At 42.8% G+C, this 23,961-nt stretch overlaps 1 protein-coding gene across 1 annotated transcript in view; it reads right to left on the bottom strand.

Moving 5' to 3' along the window:
* Positions 1-23,961, bottom strand: part of LOC108539581 (XK-related protein 4-like) — a 432,691-nt gene that overhangs the window by 144,788 nt on the left and 263,942 nt on the right. The window contains 1 exon segment of the mRNA XM_017888393.1: positions 20,657-20,856. Coding sequence (XP_017743882.1) covers positions 20,657-20,856 — 200 coding nt within the window.

Raw genomic sequence — 23,961 nt, forward strand, 5'->3', positions numbered from 1 at the left:
TTCATTGTACTATTTCATATTCTACACATGTTAATGCAGTCTTGTTTCAAAACCGGAAAATAACAACAAGACCAGAGCTCCTTTTCCAAACATTCACACTATTCATGGGGACAAACAAAAACGTTTGTACTCAAGCCCTGTTCGTTTTAAATTCTATTCCCCCATGAAGACAGCATCTGATTGGTACCATGGCAACATGTTGCCTCAAGCATCGAATAGGTATTACTTGCGCACAATCTTCCTCACAAATTCTCTTTATAAGTGGTAGGAGAGGTGTGATCTTCCCCTAGAACTCACTAAATTAAAAAAGGTTGAAGAAAATCTAATTAGCGTTTCCAGAAGTGCCTTTCTGGGGTCTGATAATATCAGATTACTGTTCATATTTTTTCCTGTATTCACAAGGCGCGGGCACAGCCTGTAGATGTCCTGACAAGTAGCAAGGAAGGGAACATCAAGGCAGCCTCAGGACATGCAGGCAAAACCAGCTTACGGGGTTCTGGGTTTTCTTCTGACTTTTCCTATCTCAGGTTGTTCAGGTCTTTTCCTTCTTCCTTCTCTCCTTTCCTTTCCTTCTTCCTTCCTCCCTTTCTCTCTCCCCTGTTTCCCTCCTTCCCTCTTTCTTCTGTTGCTCCTTAAAGGAAAAAACAGTGATGTATTCCTCACTCATTTTCTGAGTTTATTTGCTAGCGCTGCCTTGAATGTAAGGTGGATACTGTGGATTGTAAATGGTCTGTTCCTGTGAAATCTGTACTGACACATCAGAGCTAAATATTCTCTATGTGACAAAGAGGAAAAGGTACTTCTTGGGTACCTGCCAATACCAGGTATGAGACAGAGCATCCGCCCTTCACATTGTCTCAGCAAATTCTCCCAGATGCCTGCCTATGAGGTATGGGTTATTATCTCCACTCCTTTGATAAGGAAGCAGATGCAGAGAAGTAGAGGAGTGAACCACAGGTGAAAGTTACTAAGTGGTGGAGACCAGATTTCCAACAAGGGTTTTTTGACTCAAGTTTCCGTTAAGAGCCTCAAAACTCACTGGAGGAGGCAACCTGCAGACTTCTTTCATTCTCCAGGTGGTGGTAGTGGCGGGGACAAGTGCCATTGTCATCAGACATTGTAACTCGCAAATATTGTGTTACAACTTGAGAAAGTCTGTGCCTGTTACACCAGGTATATTTGTGGTTCCATGTCTCTCTCTCTGTGTGTGTGTGTGTGTGTGTGTATGGAGAGGGGTGTGAGGAGAGAGGTAGAGACAGAGAGAGAGAGACAGTGAGAGATGAGAAAATAGAAAGAAATATAATAACTTTTGATGACTCATTTATTGAAATTAATGCTATGCACTCAGCCCAGACTGCCTCTAATATCATGAAAGTATGGCCACCAGTTTTAGGAATCCTATACTTTCCCAGAACTGTAGGAATTATCTCCACACATATGCTACAGATGAGCCTGTGAGAAAAAGATTAGTTTTTACATCTATTGGCGTGAAGTTGATGTCTATCCATCTGACAAAGGTCTAATATCCAGAATCCACAAAGAACTTAAGCAAATTTACAAGAAAAAAACAAACAACCCCATTAAAAAGTGGCAAGGAACACGAACAACCACTTCTCAAAAAAAAGACACACGTGTGGCCAATAAACATAAAAAAAGTCTCAACATCACTGATCATTAGAGAAATGCAAATCAAATACCACAATGTGATACCACCTCATGCCAGTCACAATGATGATTATTAAAAAGTCAAGAAACAACAGATACTGGTGAGGTTGCAGAGAAATAGGAATGCTTTTACACTGTTGTTGGGTATGTAAGTTAGTTCAACCATGTGGAAGACACTGTGGTGATTCCTGAAAGACTTAGAACCAGAAATACCATTTGACCCAGCAATCCCATTACTAGGTATATACTCAAAGGAATATAAATCATTCTATTGCAAAGATACATGCACATGTATGTTCCTTGCAGCACTGTTCACAATAGCAAAGATATGGAATCAACCCAAATGCCCATTAACGACAGAACAGATAAAGAAAATGTGGTACATATACACCATGGAATACTATGCAGCCATAAAAAGGAATGAGATTATGTCCTTTGCAGGGTCATGGATGAAGCTGGAAGCCATTATTCTCAGCAAACTAATATAGGAACAGAAAACCAAACACCACACATTCTCACTTACAAGTGGGAGCTGAACAATGAGAACACGTGGGCACAGTGTTCACATTGTGACACCCTCACACAGTGTGGGTGAGGAACAACACACACTGGGGCCTGTCAGGGGAGGGTGTGGGGGATCACATCAGGGAAAAGAACTAACGCATGAGGGGCTTAATACCTAGGTGATAGGTTGACAGGTGCAGCAAACCACCATGGCACACATTGTTACCTATGTAACAAACCTGCACATCCTGCACATGTACGCTGGAACTTAAAAATATATATATTTTTTTTTAAAAAAAGAAGAAAATGTGTCTTATTTCCTCATAAATACTTTTATCTTCAAAAATGTCAAGGCTAAAAGTATTTTGTGCTAAAAATATAGGTGAGTGGACAGAGCAAAGTCTAAGTGCTGTTTGCTGGAAGATTCGTGAGGTTTCAGGCCCTGGGGGCAGCCTGGGTGAGAGGACAGGAGCTAGTAGGTGCAGTCAGCTCTGGCTTTAGAGGGCGAGAAGCTCAGCCCAGACCAAGACCTTGGGGAGGACGAGGTAATGTTTCACCTCAAGGTTAGGTGAAACGAGTTTAAATAGGTCTACATCCATTTAGGAGAGAAACAGAATGCGAATGAGGGAACTCTTTTCTGATAAATTTAGACAGGCTGAGGGCGCTCTTCCCCTTCTCCATCGGAGGCAGGCAAGGAGGAGACCAGAGGAGGACATGGGCAGGTGGTGCACGCTCCATTGTCAGATGGCTTAGGCGCTTTACATTGTTTATTTTATTCTGTTCTAACACAACACTGCAATTTAGATCATTAAAATTATTTTCCAATCAGAAAAGCTGAGGCTCAGTGTCATGAAGTCACACACTCAAGGCCACACGCTTTGTGAAGACATCAGAGATCCTGGCGATGGAATTCCTCCACACTGAGGTCCTTTCCCAGTGGGATGGAGCTCGGACCCCAGGCCCTGGTTGCAACTCCACCAGTTGCTGGTTGCTGGGGGCATCACCCTTGTTACTGCAAACTGCTGGACGAGGCAGGAAAGTGCTCCTGCTGCATCTCCCATACCCAACTTTTCACAGCTTCATCAGTCCACATTCGGTTTATGTCTCTATCCTAAAACGTGTGCTCTGGGCCACTTCACTAGTTTTATTTTCTCCTTTATAGTCTAGAAATTCCACCCTTGCTACCATGATGCCTTCTCCTCTAATTTGCATTCTTCATTTCTTTGCTAGACTTTGCACTGATGTGTTCTGCTGTGTGCCCCTGTGGTCTCTGAATTGTCAGACCCATCAGGCTCTTTTCAGCTCTCATCTCCACTGGTCCCTCAAGTGCATTTCTTTGGAAACTCCCCATCCCCATGCTCTTCCTGTTGCAGGATTGTTAAGGAATAGATATGATTCCAATACGCCCACCTCTCTCTTATTTCCTTCTCTGACTCTTCAATATAGCCCCTTAAATGTTGGTTCCCTTTACCAGTTCTGCCCTTGGCCTTCTCCTCCAACAAGCTCTCCCTAGGCTGTCTCTTCTATTTTTCCCTGCTTCAACTATCAACTCAGCTTGAGATACAGTGTGTGCGAAGCCTTTCTCACCCTCTCCAGGTAGAACCGGTCACTTCTGTCTTTGTGTGTCCACTGACCTCTGGGCCTACCCGGGACCACTTTAGCACTTATTCATATGCTGCTCCCCCTTATGAGGCTGTAAGCCCTTCAATGGTGAATGGTCTTAGTTATGCTCACTTTCTAGTATCCAAGTCAGCACCTGCCATGGATAGGTGCCCACACCATGTTTATTGTAATAATGTGATACATTATTATATTTTGTAATATACAGTAAATAATGAAGATTTCCTTCAGGTCTTGATGAAGACACTGCAGCCTGTCTTTGGGAGGTGTGTAGCTGGATGAGAACAAGGAGAGATTTTTCAGGACCCTTGGGTTTCAGGATCAAGTTCACATCATCCCCTCCTGTCCCTGGTTTGGCTATGCTACAGCACTTGGCCTGAGTAAGAGACCTCACACTTCCCTGACTCCCTGACCTGCTCTTATCCAATTTCCCCTCCAAGCATTGGTACACTTGAAATCACTACACTCATTCTTAAAGGTTCAGTACTCACTCCCTTTGCTATCAAACTTCCTGGCCAAAGTGAATTTGAAAGAAAGATCTCCTGTGTTCGCAAAACATTAAAAAAAAATAAAACTTACTTCACATAGTTTTGTAACAGCTTTTCTATGTTGATTTCTTTAAAAGATGTGGCAAAGTGTTTTGCAGTTACTTATTCAATCATTTATTCCAAAGCTATTTGTTAAAAATATCTGTTTTCTATTTACATCATGGAGGATATATTTTAGATTTTTTTTAAATATGAATTTTAACTCAATGTTTTAGATAACAAATATCTGGAGGCGCCCCTTCATTGAAGGCTCTGTGCTGATAACTCCCACTTTTCAACCCTAGCGTAAGGAAGTTCATGCCCCATTGAACTGCCCAAGCCTTTGAACCAGTAATACTATGGATGTTTAAAAAGTTTTTGGGGCCAGGCGCGGTGGCTCACGCCTGTAATCCCAGCACTTTTGGAGGCCGAGGCGGGCGGATCATGAGGTCAGATCGAGACCATCCTGGCTAACACTGTGAAACCCCATCTCTAGTAAAAATACAAAAAAATTAGCCAGGCGTGGTGGCGGGCACCTGTAGTCCCAGCTACTCGGGAGGCTGAGGCAGGAGAATGGCGTGAACCCGGAACGGGGAGCTTGCAGTGAGCCGAGATCGTGCCACCGCACTCCAGCCTGGGCGACAGAGCAGACTCCGTCTCAAAAAAGAAAAAAGAAAAACACAGTTTTTGGATGTTGGCCAGGGGCGGTGGCTCACGCCTGTAATCCTAGCACTTTGGGAGGCCAAGGTGAGCATACCACTTGAGGTCAGGAGTTTCAGACCAGCCTGGCCAACATGGTGAAACCCCATCTCTACTAAAAATACAAACATTAGCTGGGTGTGGTGGTGCGTGCCTGTAATCCCTGCTACTCGGGAGGCTGAGGCAGGAGAATCCCTTGAACCTAGGAGGTGGCAGTTGCAGTGAGCCAAGATCACGCCACTGTACTCCCGACTAGGCGACAGGGTGAGACTCCATCTAAAAAAAAATAAAAACCCAAAAGTTTTTGGAGTTTTCGAGTCTTGTTAGTCTCGTAGTCTCTGAGACTTTTTCTACAGCTGAGTTATGAGCTGTGGAAATTTAAGATCACAATGAAAGTGCTGACAAAACCTTAGCCAGGCAGAGCTCAGCAGGCCCTGTCCTTCTGCAATCAGGGCTCATTGTGAGCTTTGAAGAGTGAATCTCCATGTGATTTTACCCTAACAAACGTTTACATACCAATTGAATCAGCTTCTCCCTCCCAACCCCCTTGCATCTGTTCTGACAGTTTGCAGGGCTCTCTCTATTCCACACATATATCCTCTTGTGTATGAGTAGTACCCTACGGGGAAAAAGCTGTTTTAAAATCACTCAGTAGGAAGTGATCCTGGTTCTTTAGTTCTGCTGAGTCATTAAGAAAATATTAGCTTACCTGTCTGAGGAATACTTTTAAAATCACTCTAATAGCAATCTGCTGAATAAATGCGACATATATTTATACCCTAGAATATACACTTCATGATGTGAAAACTATTTAAGAGATTGTGGGAGCTTCTGTTACCTACCCACCTACCCAATCCAAATTGGGTCACAAAATCCTGATCCTATAACTGTCGCTTTCTAGAAAAAAAAAAAAACAAACAAAACAAAACAAAAAAAAAACTATTTGGGAAAGTACCACAGTAAGCCACTTTTGAATTTTTTATTAAGTTGACCTTACCCATCTTCCCTTTTGTCCTTGTTCGGCAAGCATTCTGCTTACCATTCACATGGTTATTTTTAGTGTTTAGAAATAATAATTACAGTGTGTTGATATTCGGTCAAAGCAAACATCAGCTGTAAGTTCCCACACTGCTAAAGGTCAGGTGAATGGGAGATAAATGTGGGCTTCGGTTTCCTTTAAGGTGTGAAGTGCTAACACATTACTGAAATGTGGGGAGGTTAGAGGCTGGCAAAAGAAGACACCACAGGAAAGGCCAACAAGCAGCCAGTGTTTGGGGCACCATTCCTTGCAGACAGGTTCTTATTGATGCTTCTTTGTTCCAAACTGGATTGAACTGACTGCTCTAGATCTTTCCTCCAGCTCTCCTCTTCCCATAGCCATAGCACATGTGACTAATTACACTGTCCACTACATCCATGACCCAGCTCCTCTCCCTGTGCCTGAACATGCCTGTGTGCTCACCATACCTCAGAGGGAAGGAGAGGCAGGAGAGAGGAGAAATACTGAGTGGAAAAATACCAAGATTTATGCTTGATTATTGGAGATAATTAAGTAGAACCTAAAAATAGGCCCCTTATTTCATATTATGTTCAAAATGATTCAAATTCAAAGCTATTCACAGCTGTGCTGGGGGTTGATATACCATAGAGCTGATTTCAAGCACTTGAATCAATGATAAGTAGAAGAAGCTTCTTTCTGTTCTTCTAAGTATAACTTGGGGTGGTACCATGACTCAGAGACTACCGAATGTGAAATAAAGAGATCAATAATATCATTACCCCCATGACACCCATCATTTATTCTGCCAACACTTTTAAATAAAGTGGAGCCATATGGCCAACACGCCATGTGAGTTTTGTGATTCTCTCCTTATGAAGTTGTTGGTGATGAGTCTTTAAAATTGAACTCCATGAATGTATTGATTAAGCAGACTAGTGGTTTACTATTTTATTGATCTACTTACTGATATTCCCAAGTATCCCAAGTACTGAACAATGCAAAGACAGACTCAAAAGTCAGAAATACAGGAAAATAGGTTGTGGTACTTTAAAAAGCATATATGCAAGGATTTACTCTGACACCAAACACCTCTTTCAAGTGTTGGGAATAAATCTAATTATGTGCTGTCAATAACATCAGCAATTCCATTGCTTTGTGGAGACTGATCACCAGCATTGCTGCACAGACACAGGCACAGACCAGTCCAGTGGCCTCCCCAGTCTGGTTTCGTTCACATTGCTATCTTTTCCTTACAGAATATCATTTTTCCTGACAATGTATTGGGCATCATTTGTGGCCCAGCTCAAAGGCCACTATTTTCACAAAAACTTTCCTGATTCCACACTCCCTGACGTCCTCCCCCTTCAAACATCAATAGCATGGCATTGCTGCTTCCCCTGTACCATTCTGCATATGAGATTGCTCTGTGTCACCAAAGGACCTCAAAGTGACCACCACTAGGACACAGCACATTGACTTCTAATAAGGTTTTGGTCTTTCTTTTCCATTAGACTGAAATTTTGGAGAGCAGGGGCTGTGTCTTTGTATCTGTCTTGCCTAGCATAGGGCCTTGTCACATACCAGGTATCCATTCTTGCTTCTATTCAACAAACACCCAGGATGGCCTGCTCTGTGCTGAGTATGTGGTTCCACTGAGTTGGGAAGGAATGTGCGAGTGCCCTGGAGTGCTGGCCTCATCGCGCTGCCAAGCTTGTTTGTGCATCTCAACAGAATTTTCCAGCACCTGGCAGGGAGGAGCTGTCATCTTTCTTTTATCTCCTGAGGGCTTAGCACTAAGTGCTATTGGATAAATGAAATATATTTAGAAAGACAAAGAAAAAAATCACAACGCTCCAATGTAGGGGCTGCTTCTCCTAATTTTTCTAAGTTTGCTTCTTCACAACTTCTCATTGGTCAGACTTTTGTGAAGTGTTTTGAGGAGCTTATGTCTACTCTCCTTATAATTTTGGTTCAAATTAAGTCTCTGATGAAGCTGCTCTTACAATTTTGTTTCATCACTAACAAACTACTGCTACTTAATAGATTTAACAAAGCTTATTATGAAGGCAGATACAATAAAGTAACAAGGGAAGAAATGAGAACACTTCTGAGAATGATGCCCTTTACATTCAGAGGAGCCACTATTAAGAGCTCTTTCCTAAGTCTCAGGGGATTTGCCCCATGCTCAACCTCTGTCACCTTTATTGACCTCACTGACTTCCTGAGCATTTGTATCAGAAACCTGAGATGGTACAGAGCTCTTCATAGTCATCAGAATGACCAGTTTGACATTATATAATAAAAATCTTTGAAAGCCTGCTTGCCTTTGAATCCAGCAGTTTCACTTTCAGGTATCTATTTTTAAGAAATAATTAAGGCTTGCTGCAAAGATTTAGTGTTTTTGTTTTGTTTTGTTTTTTCCCTACAGATGGGGGTCTCGCTCTTTCACCCAGACTGGAGTGCAGTGGTACAATCATAGCTCACTCTAGCCTTGAACTCTTCGGCTTAAGTAATCCTCCTGCTTCAGCCTCCTGAGTAGCTGGGACTGCAGACACGTGCCAGTGGAGCCAGTTAAGATTTAGGTCTTAATATGTTTATCATAGCATTATTTATTATAGCAAATATATATAACTCATGATTTCAGAAATAGAAAATTACTCAAAAAGAAAAGGATAATCCATATATTGGTATATTATGTGGTCATTAAAAATGAAGAACTATATATATTATTATGCATATATGTTTGTGATATGTTATTAAAAAAGGATACAAACTGGTATCCAATATTGATTCTATTTTAATGTAATATATAACAACATTAAATAAGCTTACACAGATAAGCCAACAAAATTATTACTTTTTAATTAATTTCTTAGCGTGCAGATTTTTATTCTCTTTTCTTCCTTCTCCTTCCTTCCTTCTTCCTTCCTTTTTCCTTCCTTCTTCCTTCCTTCCCTCCCTTTCTTCTCTTTCTTTCTCCTTCCTTTCCCTCCCCTCCTTCTCTCCTTCCCTTTACTTACTTTCTTTCCTTTCCTTTTTTTTTTCTTTCTCTCTCTTTTCTCTCTCCCCTCCCTTTCCCTTCCTTTCTCCTCTCCCTCCTCTCCTCTCCTCTCCTCTCCTCTCCTCTCCTTTCCTTTTCTTTCTCAGCATCATGCTTGTGCCCTAGGCTGGAGTGCAGTGGCATGGTCTCGGCTCACTGCAGCCTCAAGAGATCCTCCCACCTCAGCCTCTCAAGTAGCTGGGACTACATGAATGCACCACCACAACTGGCTAATTTATTTTCTCTTTTGTAGAGATGGGGTCTCGCTGTGTGGCTCACGCTGGTCTCAAACTCCTGGCCTCAAGCAATCCTCCTGCCTTGGCCTCCCAAAGTGCTGGGATTATAGGTGTGAGCCACCATAACCAGCCAAGATTTTCATTTCTGAGTGGCAGGAAAGTGATTTATACTTTCTCCTTTGTGCATATTTGGGTTTTCTATTTTATCTTTAATAGTATGTGTAATAGGGAATAAAAGTTAATATTTTAAAAATTCCAAATATGTAGAAGTTTTACAAATACAGTATTTGGAGGAGGGGAACTTGTATCGTGTCTTTTCGTCTATCTAAAATAACACTATGACATCCCACAGGAACTTGTGAGCAGTCTGTATTGGCTAGTCCAACTGAAAAGCCAATACAAACTGAAGTAGCTTCTGAAGATGGTAAAAATCTGCCATCATTCTTCAGTCAGAGGCCTTTTGAATGCCTTCCATGTTATAGGCCTTTTCCTGTACTCCTTGCTTCATGGTGCTCACCCTGTAGTAAAGGTGATGAGAAAAATAATAAAACATATGGACGAATAGAATTTCAAATGGCCAAAGAGAAAATCACTCAGAGTAAGTAAATGGGGGTGTCTGTTGGAAGGGGAAGAGCTGTGTGTTTTAGGAGTGATGTTGGAGTCCCATCCTGATTGGAGAGGGATGAAGTATGTGAAGCCCTGGGGGAGTGAAAGGGCAATGAGCCAGCAAATGCAGGGTCCTTGATGGGGCAGCAGCCAGGGCCTGCCTCAGAGACAGAGGATGGCCAGACAGAGCTGCTGGACTCGCAGGAGCCGGCGGGAGAGCAGGGAGACTTGGAGGCTGCACAGCAGAGGCCTTGTCACATGCCTGTCAGCAGTTTGTACTTCATTTAATTGCAGCAAGAAGTCCCCAGGGAATTTTAAAGAGAGCAGTGAAGTGATAGAAAGATTGCTGTGGGCTAGGCACTGTGGCTCACACCTGTAATCCCAGCACTTTGGGAGGCTGGTGGATCACCTGAGGTCGGGAGTTCAAGACCAGCCTGGCCAACATGGTGAAACCTCGTGTCTACTAAAACTATAAAAATTAGCCGGGTGTGGTGGTGTGTGCCTGTAGTCTCAGCTACTTGGGAGGCTGAGGCATGGGAATTGCCTGAACCCTGGAGACAGAGGTTGCAGTGAGCCGAGATCGTGCCACTGCACTCCAGCCTGGGTGACAGAGTGAGACTGTCTCAAAAAACAGAAAACAAAAAGAAAACAAAAAGAAATAAACAAAACACATCGCTATGGCTGCTGTATGGTGTGTACGCTGTGGGAAAGGGTGAAGGGAGACACCAGTTCACTAGAGAAGGGTAACTGAGCTGGTGTTTGGAAAGGGTGTTATCAGCGGGGGCGGCAAAGAGTGGTTGGATTTGGGATGTGTTTTGGAGGTGGAGCAGACAGGACTTGCTGATGGACTGGATCGGGGGTGAGGAAAAAGAAGAATGAAAGATACTTTTCAGTTTGATTATTATCAGGAGACGCAAATTAAAGTCACGCTGAGATGCTAACCCATGGGTAAAATTCAGAGGACTCACAATGCACGTTTTGGAGTGCATTTGGAGCAATCTCCAGACATATACTGCTGGTAGGAATATAAATTGGTACGAGCACTTTGGAAAAGTCTATGGCGTCATCTACTCACATTCAGTGTGCCTGTCTGTGCCCCATGACTCAACAATTTCACTCTTAGGTATGAATCCAGAAGTAATAGGTGTGCACGTGTATTAAAGACATATTAAAAACACTCAACAGTAACATTAACCATAATACTCTTAAGCTGAAAACAAACCAGTGTCTATCAACAACCACAAAACGGACAGAGATTTATTCTTACAATAAATTATTGTAGAGCAATGAAAATGAATGGGTTACATCATTTTCTCTTGTGAGAAAATGGAATTATATCTCACAAGCACAACACTGAATGAAAGAATCCAGAAACACACACACACACACACACACACACACACACACACTAATGTATGTTTATATAGAGGTCAAAAACCTGCAAAACAAATTTTTTCAAATAGTGATCACATGTAGAATGGCGGGCACACAGGCAAGGAGCGGGTAAGAGCAGGGCTCCTGTGATGCTGAAAATGCTCTTCCTTTGACCTTGGGAGTAGTTTCTCACAACTGTGTACTTTTCTGTATATATGTTATACTTAAAAACAATGTTTAAAAATTATGAAATAAAAACAGAGGATAGCAAGTGAGAAAGTGGAGACAGAGGATAAGAGAATGTTTCACAGTTTGTGAAGAGCAAGAAAGTAATGTGGTCGTGGGTGGTGGCATGGGTCCATTTTTTCTTGATTACAGCATGTTTGTTTGTGTGATGATGGCAGTGATGCAGGAGCGAGGAAAAACTGATAATGCAGAATAGGGAGAGAGAGGCTAATTCCACGAACAGGATGCTTGAGCAGGTGGCAGTGGACTCCAGGGTAGAAGAGATGGACTTTAGCTGGGAGGCAGCATGTTCTCAGAGGAAAGGCAGGACATATGGGTGAGAAATAAAATAGCTCTTGTTTTATTGCTTCTATTTTCTTGCTGAAGTCAGGTTAAGAATACTAAAGGCAGTCAGTTGGAATGTGAGGCCACCAGAGAAAGTAGGAAGCAATTCATTTTGGAGCAGGAAAGGGAATTTCAAGGGGGACATAAGGTAGGCTTGCTGGACAATGTTGAGTGGCCATATGAGGTCTGTGGTCACACATTTAAGGAAGGACATGTCCGTTGCCAGACTTGGCTGCCTGGGCATTTTCATGACACAATCTCCATGATCTAGAGCGTCTGCCTTTGTCTCATGCCATGGCCTTTCAGGCCTTCACCTCCAGCTGTTACTCAGAAATAGCTTTAACAAGCTTGGTTATCAAGTTTCTCAGCTGGGAGCAGACACAAGCCACAAAACAGAATGGGGAGTGTGTGCCAGCTCCCTCCACCCGAAAGGGGGGATTCTGCAGACCCCTCTCCGGACTCCCTGACTGACTGGCAGTCCGGTAGTTTCTGCCAATAGTTGGCACTGGTGGGAGGTTGGAAGGTGGCAGGAGAGGAGAAGAGACTTTCTGGTTTCCTCTACAGATCAGCATCCTATTGTCACTGGGCCTCCACAGCGCCTGGCTCCAGCCCACCGCTGCTTTTGGCATTCCCGGCCCCAGCCTCGTCCCAGCCCAGGGGAGGCAGCAGCGGCCGGCCTGTGCCAGGAATGTTCCAGGTGAGCCCCACTCCCTCGCTGCCTGGCTGGCTCCATGGCAGTCCCCGCAGCTGCTAGGTTGCACCCCTTCTGTCACCCAGCACTCCTCAGGCAGTAGCTTTCCCTAGAGGTCTGAGCCCTCTGCCTTCACTCCTCTAGCCCTACAGACAAGAGCTTCTTCTTTCAGTTGCGAAATCTCTTGATTTCATGGGCATGGCTTTTCATCCTCTCACCCTCCCAGCACCTGTGCCGCCCATTCCTCAATCTAAATCTCTCTCTCTTTTTTTCCTTTTGAGATGAAGTTTCACTCTTGTTGCCCAGGCTGGAGTGCAATGGTGTGATCTCAGCCCACTGCAACCTCCACCTCCCGGGTTAAAGCGATTCTCCTGCCTCAGACTCCCAAGTCGCTGGAATTACAGGCACGAGCCACCATGCCAGGCTAGTTTTTTTGTATTTTTAGTAGAAACGGGGTTTCTCCATGTTGGTCAGGGTGGTCTCGAACTCCCAACCTCAGGTGATCCACCCGCCTTGGCCTCCCAAACTGCTCGGATTACGGGCATGAGCCACTGCCTCCAGCTCCCATCTTTTAAAATATCTAACATGTTCTACTTTCCTGGTCTGGGGTGGTATGCTACTTCATACATCATCACAAAAAGCAAAATCCAGCAGCTAATGATCTGCCATACAACAACAAAGCCCAGTGGTTTGGATCAACTGAAGACTGTGCGTGCCACCCGAGTGAGCACGGTGCCTGGAGGGCCAGCGGCAGGCAGCGCGCACAGCAGGCTTCGAGGGAGTGGAGCTGGCTGCAGGGTCATGCTCCACATCCCAGGGCAGCCAAAAGGTCCTCCCAGGGGTCCTGCAGCTGTGATGCAACCGGATTAAACACACCACTTTGCTCTGGTCCTACCCAATTTTTCAAAAGCTGTCAAGGTACATTTCATAGAAACAACTCCCTTTTTCACAGTATATTTCATCAGCTTTTCTATTAATAATACTAATTAAACTAAATTAAACTAATTAATCCAACTAATTAAACTATGTAATGCAAACCTAAGTTTACAATGAAATGGACATTGGCCGGGCATGGTGGTTCAAGCCTGTAATCCCAGCACTTTGGGAGGCTGAGGTGGGCATATCACCTGAGGTCGGGAGACCAGCCTGGCCAGCATGGTGAAATCCCATCTCTACTAAAAGTACAAAATTAGCTGGGCGTGGTGGCGGGAGCCTGTAATCCCAGCTACTCAGGAGGCTGAGGCAGGAGAATTGCTTGAATACGGGAGGCAGAGGTTGCAGTGAGCCAAGATCACACCACTGCACTCCAGCCTGAGCAACAGAGCAAGACTCTGTCTCACGAAACAAACAAACAAACAAACAAACAAACAAAACCAACAATAAGAAGGACATTGCAAGAAACAGTTTCAGACACCCAACTTGATTCTGGCTGAGTGCATAGCTCAACTTGAGAAGACAACTCTGCCTGGTGACTAAAAACAACCTGCTTGGCATGAATATTCAATGTCCTGGGGGCATCAGGGAGAACACCCTACAGAAGGAGTAAGGCATGGCCTGAGCGGAGCTGGAGAGAAGGGCTCTTCCCGTAGGAGTCTCCCACTGATGAGCATCCTTCCAGCTGAGGCAGTGGACCCTGGGGTGGAATGGGCTGGGCAAAGTTGGATTTGAGCAAAGACTTGCGCGCGTCAGGTGGGGCGGGGGCAGATGTCCTTGATGCTGCCTTCCCGCTCCTTCCAGCACCATCAAGGACGTCAGAACTGTCCGATCGGAACTGTGTGATTCAATCCATCAGAACAGTCTGACGATGGACACAGGGCTGCTCAGGCAGAGTCTGCCTGGCCCCTTCCCGGAGCAGGTGAGCTGGAAGTGCTGTAAGCTCCTCTCTCATTTTAAACTAATTAACCTAACTAATTAAACTAAATTATTGATCCTTCTACAAAATGGCACCACTCAGTCCAGAATGCACCCAGGTAAATGGGTGTTTCTAAATATGTTCTGTCATGTTGTTTATAGTGTCACATTATAAACTTTTAGTAAAAAGTGAACTTCTTTAGTACAAATAAATGTTGCACAGAGCTTCACACACCATCATGCACAAACAGGCTTTCAATAAATGTGTTAATTAACTACGATAATAGCACCTGCAGAGGAGGCAGATCCAGAGGGACTTGGAGCCTAGACCCCTCACAGACTGGCACTCTCGTCTGCACTCTTCCCCATCTACAGAATCCAGAGGTAGGGGCAGGCACATTAGAAGACAGTGGTGTGGGGCAAGGGAGGAAGGCCTTGGGCATGGGGGTGACTGGGATTTTCTCTAACCCAGGTCATTTAAAGTTGGCTGGGACCTGTCTCCACCTACTTCACGATGAGGTGGGGCAAGTTGCAAGTCAGTGTGAGGTCTCAAGAGTGCTCACCAGGAGAGGACAAATGGGGTGTTTTTCACAATTCAGGTATTTCTTGGTTACCCTGGTTAGCAGGTAACAGTGTTTGCCAGATATTAGAAGACAACTTTACTTCTAACTTCCTGTGGAGCCTCATGGGATGCAAGACAGGAGAGGGATAATTAGAAACCCCTTCCAACTCCCCGTTTCCTCTCTTCCTTTAACAAAGTATTCAGGATAAACTGTTAGCAAAAGGAGTTTTATTCATATTTTTCTGGAATATGAAGGAATGAGAAGTAGGTGTTTTTTGTTTTTGTTCGGTAAAGCTTTCCTAGGCACATACATGGCCTATGGGATGACATCTTTTGGTAACTCACTCAGCATATCCCAGCTAAATACACTTAGGGTGTAGGATGAGATTTGCCATTAGTGATAAGGTAGCAATTGGAAACAAAGAACGAAAGCCTCCTGGAAAAAGCAGAAACATTTAGGCTGGCAGATTGGCACTCAACCAATTCATCTAGTGAAGGCCGGATTTTTGTTTGTTTGTTTTACTTAGATAGTTCCTCTACAAGGAAGCATTATTTCCGCACAATGGTTCCCCTGTGCGGCCAGGTGACTGTGCTGTACGCAGCTTGGGCTGTGGCTTATATACCCTCATTGTGAGCATCGACCGTGTGCCATTATTCTACATGGTGTTCCAGGCTGCTCTGGGGAGAACACCCTTTGACCCCAGGGAGCTCTGAGCAAAACTGTATTGCTGAGGAAGGCTGTGGGCAGCTGTCTGTACATGAATTGGTATCTTCTCTGCCAATCAAGGGTCTTTGCAACCAAAATAAACTATTCATAATATGACAATCACAAAACTAAAACTGACTGCTCATTTTACAGGTTCTTGGGGTCATCAAAAAGTCCCGATGAGGTAACTCGGACCATGAACCTTTTACCTTTGCTGGGGTCATTTAGACAGACATGGAGGTCTGAAATTCTGGGTAACTTATCTTAAGCTGTCTTTGTTTTTTGCAGTCTGAAGACTTTTTAACTTGATTGTCCTCCACCATTTCAGGCTTAAAATGTCTAAAATGCTCTCTCCCTAAGTGGCTGCTCCTGCTGACCTGCTTGGTTTTATTGTCACCAGGTTCTCTCTCAGTCAGATGGACTCAAGCTTCGGTCTCTTTTGGTCCATGCTCTGTCCGTCAAAAGACCTGACCATTCTCTCTTCACAATGTTTCTTGCACTCCCTTTCTAACACACACCCCTTAATTCAGGGTTCATGAGCTCAAATTTGAACTATTTTTCCCGTTTTCACATGACATCAAATTCTTCACCTGATTCTAAAACTTCCCTGTTCTAAAACTCAGGCCACATCTGAGACCTACTCAGTGAGAATTTGCATTTCCATAAGATTCCCTAGTAGATTTCTGCAAGATCAAGCTGAAGAAGCCCTGTGCGATGGGCCAAGGGTCTGCCGAATCCTTTGTGTGTACTCTCTCATTTAATCTCTACAACCCTATGAATTAGCACTATTATTATCCCTCAGTATTCATGGGCAAATTGAAGCTTAACAACAATAAGAAAATTGCCTGAGGTCAGGGGCTGAAGTTCAGGATACCTTGAGGAAATACTAATGTGGAAATAAAAACGTGAATGAGCAGTTAGGACGGGATACTCTGAAGAGGTGAAGCTGAGGATACTCTGAAGAGGTGAAGCTGAATTCTGTAGGACGAGTAAGAACTAGACAGGCTAAGAGAGAGGGGATGAGAATATTCTGGAGAGGTTAATAACAGGTGCAAAGACCTGGAGGTGGGAGAGAAATGGGAACATTTTCAGAAGAGAGAGGAGTGCAGCGTGGTTGCAGAGCAGTGACTAATGAGGAGAAGGCTGTGACACAAAGGCCTTGGAACTTGCTCAGGAATCTTGTTTAATTTTAATGAGTGTCAAGGGGAACACTGAAGTGGTTTAGATTAGAATCTAAGCGGCTCTAGGACCACTCCAAGGAGAAGGTAATGAAGAGGGCAGGGGTGAGGATGAAACTGTGGGCCAGCCACAGGAGTCTGGGTGGGGGTGTATGTGGTCCGGCCGGGGGAGCACAGTAGAAATGCGGTGAAATGAATGAGTGTGAGATTTTGCTTGAAGATACAACTGACAGGCCTCAGACCACATCTTCCTCAGCATCTTTGGCGCCCTCACTAAACAGGTAGAGGGCAGCGCCCTCCACGTGGACACTAACAGAAATGCCATGGTCCATCTCCACTGTCGAGTGGGGTCTCCCTCCCTCCTTCTCCCCATCCCATTTTCCTTCCTGCCTGCCCTCCTCTCCCCCTCTCAATACCCCTCTCTCCCCTCTCCCTCTCTCCTTGTGAGGATATGGGATTGGGATTGGAAAACCATAACGGCGTGTAAACTGGAAACTCTCTGGAAGTACAGAGAGCACTACCCTGTGCAGGTACAGCCGTGCGTGCAGTCAGGCCTCCTGGTGTGTATCTTACACTCTGCAGAGAGCTGGCTCTGGGACATCCCAGATCCCGTGGAGAGCAGCTGCTGCCCTATAATATGTCCAAGGTGACTGTGGAGTGTGAAGAGCTGGATGTTCAGGTTCAAGACTCAGCTTTACCCTCATTCCTGCTCTCAGAACAGACTCCAAACTGTCCCTCCTGGGCCAGTGCAAATGGAGGAACAATTATGCTCCAACAGTTCTCCCTGAGCCTGTCAGCCTCCAGCATGAGGAGGCTCCTCTGACTAAGTGACTCCATAAGGAAGGAGAAGCAGAAAGGTTTTCACAGCAGCTGACAGTGTTCTAGGGCTACCCAGCTTCCATAAAGATAATACAATTTCTAGCATCAGTTATAAAATGTCATATTTCTTGTCTGATTTTTCTTATTGTTTTAAAAACACTACAGAGAGTGGTGGATGGTTGAAGTTGGGTTTAAAGAGCAATTTTCCTTCTATCCTAAAAAACAGTAATTTTAGACAGTCACATGCAGAGTGATCATTCTCTCCCTGGTAAATAAGAATGGTTTAGAGATTTTAATTCAGAGCTATCTGCAAATCCTTTACAGATTTCATGCCTATTGGTTATTTACATTCATAGCAGAGGGCTGCGTTTTCACATGTAAATCCCAATAATTTTTTTTAACCATTGAAGGTGTTGGAAAATACATGTCAAACTAGGTTATTACATTTATTTTTCTTTTCCTAAAGGGAAACTGCTCTGTTCTTAGAATTCACATCAATTTAATTTATCAGCTGGTTTGTTTGTAAGTGGGATCACCTATCAGCAGAGGGGTATTTAGAAGCCATCCCTCTGAAGACAGGTTTCTCTTCAAAATGCAAAAGGAATCACATGGTGTTTCCTGGGCTGGTCTTCCTTGGCTGGAGGGTTTGTCGTTTTTTTTTACTGTCAGATACTTTCACTCTTCGTTTTGTAACACAACTGTCTACCCACCTCCCTTGTTAAAAATCAGTAGCAATAAGATCAAGGTAGTGGGCTTATTCCTCCTCTTGACTCAATGACTTGCATTGATCCTTAGTGATATTTGGATCAACCTGTCTTTTGGCCACCTTGGGAGTGAAACAGAACATAGTTTCCCTACGCCATTCTGAAACTTGACGGCAAGGCTTGCCTTGGCTAAGGACGAGGTGTGGCATTCAACTCCTACAGTACACCTGACATATATGTGTCAAGCTTAGTCGGTTAGCTGGGGACACTAGATGTCAGGAACGAGCCAAAGACTCAAAAAACACAACTCAACTCTTGGCTGCTATGTTTAGGATGAATAATCTGATGAAGACCAAGGATTGCATTTTCCTCATTTTTTTTTCTGTGCAATTTTATGTATTGTTCTTAAACTGAAAATGTGACCTCATTTTCTTAGATCTCTCTCTCACCTTCCCTTCTCTGTCTCCATCATCTTTGTAAGAAAAACCTCTCCATAATTTTCCAAATATTTTAGAAAACTAGTAGAGACACTCAGTGACCTCAGGCCATCAGAAGGTGACTTGCAACCCTGCACATGTGCTCCTGAATTTTCCCCCTCTACAGAGTTCCCAACTGTATAATTGTACTAAGGAGTTGCCAAGTTGTTCTGGAGATGAGCACTAAATTCTTTGACAGAGATTTAGTTTGATGTTGCCTTTCAATTTCATTTGTATTCTGGCTTACAGATCATTTCCTAAAGCATATACCTCACATTATATGTCTATTGGGAATTCATCGATTCAAAGATCGAATAGAGTTGTCAGGGAGTTTGGAAATCATCCAGTTTAACTTGTGACCTTTACATTTGAGCAACCTGGGGCCCAGAGAGATTAAGTGGCTGTGCGAGGTTTTATAGTGAGGTAGTGAGACAGCCAGAGCCCAAGCCTCCGCATGCCCAGCTCATGGTCTTCAACCACCAGACACCAGGAAACACAATCATCCACAACTAATTCACATGGCCTTCTTCCTTCTCCGTGCTTTTCTCTTTTTCTGTGCAAATACTCCACTTTCCTCTTCTCCCAATTTGCTTTCTAGCAGTTGAGAAACATACATCGTGGATCTCTTTGACCTTCTTCTCAAACTTCTTGGACCAAAGCTATTCTATTGTGAAACCAGGGTTGGGCCAGGAATCTATGAATAAATGGGTCACCAGCTACCAGTACACATTTTCTCTTCCTTTTCCTATACAGGTAACATGCGCCCTGATTCTGTCCCCCAAACTAAAGCACTCAGCTTAAACTAACATGCTCCATGCCATAAAAAATTATAAGGACAGTGAGGAGATTCCCCAGACCAACCAGAACAAAACTCAAGTTGGAGCATGACCCAACTTGCACAAGGGAGCAGCATGTGCCCAGAGGGGTGCACAGAGGCCCTGCTGAGATCCAGACAAAACGAGCACCTTACAGTACTTAACTGTTTAACAGCGTCTATTTGGTTACAGGATTGACAAATTAATAGGAAAGGCTTTCCTTAGAAAATGCTCTCTTATCCATCATCCATGTGCCCGTGTATTCACCTGCCTACCCACCAGTCTGTCTAATCTTGCTCTTATTCTAGAAAGGATTTGAGTAGCAGGCTCTAAGGAAATGCCTGGAAGCTCTGCTGTAACTGGAATAGTCCTACTGATGAGATCATCAAATATGGGAAAGCACAAAGATATTAATCTGATAATAATATCCATTTTATAAAACATCACAGTATGTAAATATTAATAAACATTGACAACTTTTTTTCCCATATGACCTTCTTTCCTTAAATATTAGGGTAATCTCTACCATTTCCTTTTAATCTCTTTTTCTCATTGTCTCTCTCTCTCTCTCTCTCTCTCAACATCAAAAGGAAATAATAGGAATTACTCTAATACTATATACACACACACACACATATGTACACACATATGTATATTAGCGAGAGAGAGAGAGAGCTACTGCTTTCTTTGCAACTTTTGGAAATTATTCCATTATAAAAACCAGAGAGCCTCAGTTGACTGACTTTATCCCCATATCGACCAAGTGTAAAGTCATAAAGATTTTTTTCCTACTAAGAGGACAGCTGGAGAGCAAAAATGCCCTGTCTTTCAATTAATCAGTCATGAGAAGCACTGGTAGGAAAACATCATGCATCATTCACAAAACACATGTAAAACAGCAGACATATTGCAGGTCTATGTCAACAAAGGGCATTAGGACAGTTCCTTGGATTGTGACAAAAGTAGCCAGTCAATCTTTCCCCAAATTCCAAAACCAAATTGCAAGCCCTTACCTTGGAGGGCCTGTAAGCTATGAGTCTGTACGATAATGCAGAGCTGCAGGACCAGCTGTGGAGCACTTTCCAGAAAGGTGGCTAGCAAATGCAGCATACTCACATCCGCATACTCATATACCATTTTCCAGTAAAACCTCCATCTGTCATTCTCCCCACTCTGTCGGCTTCGAATACCTAAGTATATTGTGTGGAAATATCTAGAAAGAAAACATGGAGAATAAGAAAGAGATGAGTGATGATAGTTTATAATTCAAACTCCAGGGTTGTTCTTTTCTGCAAGCCACCATATGCAAGTAAGCACAAGAAACAATTAACTCGGGGGCTTATGAGTTGAAGTCCAACTTTAACTGCTTAAGAGTACCCATATTTGTAAATGCTCACTTTGAGAAGTCAGTGCAATTTTAGTCCTCATAAAGACATTCTGCTCAATTGCAATATGAAGAAGTGTGAGGTGGAATGTGGTGGAAACTAGTTGGAGAATGGGTTTGCTACTTTAAAGGTCTACATACATTCTTTTTTGTCAGTTTCTCTATGCGTCCAACAGTGTTCATGAGGGGGTTTCTCCTAGGACACAATGAAAGCCTGAAGCACCAAAATGTATGTGCCTGTAAACCTTCTTATGCCTTTAAAAACCACTTTTTATTATTGAAAATTCCAAACATATACAAAGGGAGAAAAAATAAAGTAATGCATCCTCTATACCCTTCACTCAGGGTAAGTACAGTTGATCCTTGAACAGTGAGGGTTGGGAGTTGAAATGCAGTTTGTAGTAGTTGAATGTAGTTGAAAATCTGCATATAAATTTTTGACTCTCCACTTCACTAATAGCCTATAGTTGACTAGAAGCCTTACCGATAACATAAACATCAACACATATTTTCTATGTGTATTATATACTGTATTCCTACAATAAAGAGAAAAGAAAATATTAAGAAAATCATGAGGAAGAGAAAATATATTAACTATCCATTAAGTTGAAGTGGAGCATAAATGTCTTCATTATGATCTTTACATTGAATAGGCTGAGGAGGAAGAGGAGAGGTTGGTTTTGCTGTCTCAAGGGTGGTAGAGGTGGAATAAAATCTGCCTATAAGTAGACCTGCATAGTTCAAACTTGTATTGTTTAAGCGTCAACTGGAGTTATCAACATATTGCCAATCTTTTTCATTTGTACCTCCACTTACTTCCTGTCACCAAAATATTTTAAAGCAAATCTCAGGCATCACATTATTTCATCTATAAGTATTTTATTAAAAATAATTTTAAAACCAGTATTGTGATCACACTTACCAATAAAGATAGTAATTTCTTAATAGTATCAAATACTCAATGTTCATATTTTCCTGATTATCACAATTTTTTAAGTTTGAAATGCAGTCCAAACAGGATCCACATATGATGATTATTTGATATATATCTTAAGTCCTTTTTACAACATGAATTATCCTTCCATGTCTTTTTAAATTTCTTGTGTATTTTTCATTGTCTTGATTTTAATGATTGTATTTGCATGGTGTGGTTAACATATCTATCCTTTGTGTTTTCTGCAAATGGGTAATTAGTGTTAGAATTTTGATCAGCTTTAAGTTTGATTGTCTTCGGTGGGTGATGTGTACTTTCATCAGGAAGCACATTACCATACACTGACGATATTGCAATCAAGGTTGCAAAATGGTGATATTCAGAGTCCATCATCGATCTTCACTTACTTGTTAGAATACTTCTCCAGCTCTCTTGCCAATGTCTCTACAGTATTTGGTTGTCTGGAGCTTGCTCTGTGGTAGATCCCTCAAGAAACATACATAGAGACAATATTACCTGAGCTCTTGCATATTTATAACAGTATGTGGTTATCAATCTTGCCTTGGGCGAGTATAGGGTCTTTTGGTTACACAGACCCAAAAGTTTCACAGTTTTAGTTGGAGATTGGTCCCCACTCTTAGAGTCTGTGAATGAACTGCATTTACCCAGTGCAAAGATTCTCAGATGCCAAGAGCGAAGGATAGCAGGGATACAGCAAGGAAGTGCAGGAGCAGAAAATCCAAGCAACCTTTTCACCAAAAGGTTAGGCTGGATGGATGTAGAATTCATGCATATTCCATGCAAGGTCCAAGATCTGCCATTTATTTATTTGAGCACTTTAACTCTGTCACTTCGTTGTTTACTAGCCTCGTGTTCTTATGGAAAAGTCTGATAGAAATCCGACATTCATTCTCTTATAAGCTACTTGCTCTTTTTGCTTGGATGTCCCAAGCATATTCTGTTTCTTTTTAGAGATCTATGGTTTTATTAGAATGTATCTTGATATCGGCTGTTCTGCATCAATTTTCTGAAGAATGTGATATGTATCTTCATTATGTAGCTTCAGGTTCCCATGTGTATTTTTAGTTTTTCTTGAACGATAGCATTCAGTATTTTTTCTAATCCATCGCTTTGTTTTTCTTCTTGGAGGCCTCCTATTGATTATATATGCTATATCTTCTTTATTCTGTGTCTAACAGTCTCATGAATCCTTCTAATCTCAACTTTCTTCTTGATTTTAAATTTTTTCCTCCTCTTCATCTTCTATTCATCTTCTAATTATGGTGTGTATATAGTGCCATATCCCTTCTAGTTGAGTTTTCATTTCTGTCCTGCTTTTTTTTTTTTTTTTTTTTTTAATATAAAATTCTAGGCCGGGCATAGTGGCTCACACCTATAATCCCAGCACTTTGGGAGGCCGAGGTGGGTGGATCACCTGAGGTCAGGAGTTCAAGACCAGCCTGACAAATATGATGAAATCCCCTCTCTATTAAAAATACAAAAAGTATGAGATCACCTGGACACTGGAAGGGGAACATCACACACCAGGGCCTATTGTGGGGAGGGGGGAGAGGGGAGGGATGGCATTGGGAGTTATACCTGATATAAATGACGAGTTGATGGGTGCTGACGAGTTGATGGGTGCAGCACACCAACATGACACATGTATACATATGTAACAAACCTGCACGTTGTGCACATGTACCCTAGAACGTAAAGTATAATTTAAAAAAATACAAAAATTAGTTGGGCTTGGTGGTGCATGCTTGTAATCCCAGCTACTCAGGAGGCTGAGACGGGAGAATCACTTGAACCCGGGAGGCGGAGGTTGCAGTGAGCCGAGATCATGCCATTGCACTCCAGCCTGGGCAATAAGAAAGAAACTCCATCTCCAGGAAAAAAAAAAAAAAAAAAAAATTCTATACTGATGAGTTCTATCCATCATCCTTTGTGTCATATATTACTTTTTTCTACTTATTTCTTTTACAAATTTTCTAATT

This window comes from Rhinopithecus bieti, unplaced genomic scaffold, assembly GCF_001698545.2.
Source record: "Rhinopithecus bieti isolate Rb0 unplaced genomic scaffold, ASM169854v2 scaffold_18037, whole genome shotgun sequence".
NCBI lineage: Eukaryota > Metazoa > Chordata > Mammalia > Primates > Cercopithecidae > Rhinopithecus > Rhinopithecus bieti.